The following is a 2,321-nucleotide window of genomic DNA, read 5'->3' as shown; positions in this document are numbered from 1 at the left end:
CCCAGGAAAGAGTTTTGGGCTGGTTTTTTTTTTCAGAGGAGGGCAGTAATAATGTGAAAAAAAGGTTGTAATTTGGATCCTTTACACTGTGAAGCATGGCTAAGAATAAAAGAGGACACAATGGGGAAGGAAATGAAGCATATTCTGCCCTCTACTATCTGGGCATTGCACAGGTCTGATAGGAACTTTTACTGGTAATGATGAGAACTGAATAGTTCATTCTGGTTTATACTGGAACAAAGTTCCACTAATCAAATTATTTTCAGAAGGAGTTTCTGCCCTCAGTAACCAAGACTTCCCATAGTCTGGAAGCCCATTTTCAGGCACTTTAAACATCACTGTTCCTGGAAAAAAAAAGATCTGCAAGTCATTTGGTATCTAAGACATAGCAGAGGGCAGTTAGAAATAATATTTTAATTTCAGGCAGTTTTATCCACTGTGTCATATTTTTGTATTACAGCCCTTTTCCATAAACATTTTGTTCCCTGCTGTAGCCACTCCTGAGGTGAAACACAGCATCAGCTTAACAGCTCATGGTGCACAGTCTATAGAAGAGAAAGCAAAGAAGAAACTTCAGCCAGACCTTAGATAGGAGATGTAATATTCCCCTAATGGCATTCCACTCCACTCTTATCACCATGTTCCAATATTTAAAGGGTGGCTACAGAAAATATGGAGATTCCCTTTTTTACATGGAGTCACATGGAAAAGAGGAGGGGCAATGGGTACATGTTGCTCCTGGGGAGATTCTGGTTGAATACCAGAGAACAATTTTTCATAGTGAGAGCAATCAGCCCCTGGAATAATTTCCCCTAGAAAGTGGTGGATTCCCCACCATTGGACAATTATAGGATTCAGCTGGACAGGGTGCTGGGCTGTCTTGTCTAGACCATGCTCTTGCCAAGGAAGATTGGACCAGATGACCCTTGAGATCACTTACAACCTGGTATTCTGTGATCCCATTAAAATGTGGTACTGCTGCACCCTACAGGCTGAAAACAGTGAATATACAGTTCTTTTATTATTAATCACAATATCTAAGCCAGGCTTACGGCTTTGTGGAGGGAGGCTGCCTCAAGGCTCCTGGGTATTTGGGGCTGGTTCTGTTTCTATCCCACCCCAGGGCTCTGACAGGATGAACACACCCAGTTCCCACCCTGCTGGGATGAGCGGGAGGAACAGCAGCAGCTGTAACTCCAACACACAAACACACACACAGAGGTGCCACCAACCCTGACTCAAGGACTCCATGGCAGGGGGGACGCAGGCTCAGCTGTGCTGGGGATGTCCTGAAAACCCTGGCTGGATACCCACGGGAAATTTGGAGCTCGGGGATGGAGGGAAGATTGGTTGCATGGGCAGGAGGTGGGATGGAGGCCTTCACCTGTTTAAGCTGCTGCCTTCTTCTGTTTTATCCTTCTTGATTTGGCACAACAGAGGATTTGCCAGGTGAGGGGCCCTGGTGATGTGGTGAAGGTGACTGCTTGGACTGCCTCTCCCAGCACACATCACACAGTGTGGGGTGCAACAAGCCCAGCTTTCTGCCACGAGTCGATGCCACATGTTCCTGTGCCCACACTCACCCAACCTGTGCCCTGCCAGCTCCAATTGGTTTTGCCAGAAGAACAATCTGTGAGATCTCCCACAAGAAACATCTTTCATTTTCTCACTGTTGTCCTTCATCTGCACCTTTTAAAGGGGAAAAAAAAACATAACTGCATTTCCATCTTGCTTTGCCCGTTGATACAGAGGTTGGCCAAAGTTAAACCAACCCATTGGCCACTCAGCTGAGTCTCTTCCCTAAGTCCATGTGTGCCATAGGCAGAAGGCAAATCTGATCCTTTTGCTGCTCCTTAGGGAGGGATATGACAATTCCCAGGTGTCTGCTGAGAACCTGATTGGCCTCAGCAGGGCCTGTTGCCCACACAATGCCATCCTTGTGAACTTTGATGATGGAGAAATCCCAACTGAACCACTGGATGCTGCTGTACAGACCTGGAAGGAAGCATGCAACAATCCTGTGAATAAACAGGTCTCTACATTGTCATAATTACTGGCTAATGAGCCCTCTAGCAAGCTCAACAACCTCCCAAGAGTGAGGCCAGAATCCAAAACAGCTGGTAATACACCAGAGAAGAAGAGGAAGAAGAAGAGAGGAGAAGTTCCATTCTCAAGCCTCTCTGTGTGTGGGTAGTTTAACCATGATGATGGACATGTGGAAAACAGAAAAGGTACCTGAGCAGGTTTGACCTCTAGCCCACAAAAGCAGCACCTGCAGGGCTCTCACACAGCAATGCCAGTTCTACCTTAGCCAGGGACTG

The 2,321-nt window shown here is 46.6% G+C and overlaps 1 protein-coding gene across 1 annotated transcript in view; it reads left to right on the top strand.

Annotated features, from left to right (window-relative positions):
- The first annotated feature begins 919 nt into the window (after window positions 1-919).
- CEL (carboxyl ester lipase) overlaps window positions 920-2,321 on the top strand; it is a 5,456-nt gene continuing 4,054 nt past the window's right edge. Inside the window, 3 exon segments of the mRNA XM_029960573.1 lie at window positions 920-972; window positions 1,858-1,951; window positions 1,953-2,120. Coding sequence (XP_029816433.1) covers window positions 920-972; window positions 1,858-1,951; window positions 1,953-2,120 — 315 coding nt within the window.

This window comes from Manacus vitellinus, unplaced genomic scaffold (genome assembly GCF_001715985.3).
Source record: "Manacus vitellinus isolate BGI_N305 unplaced genomic scaffold, ASM171598v3 scaffold_27_pilon, whole genome shotgun sequence".
In the NCBI taxonomy this organism is placed as follows: domain Eukaryota; kingdom Metazoa; phylum Chordata; class Aves; order Passeriformes; family Pipridae; genus Manacus; species Manacus vitellinus.
The sequence above is the reverse complement of the archived record's forward strand: the minus strand, read 5'-3'. Positions and strand labels throughout refer to the sequence as shown.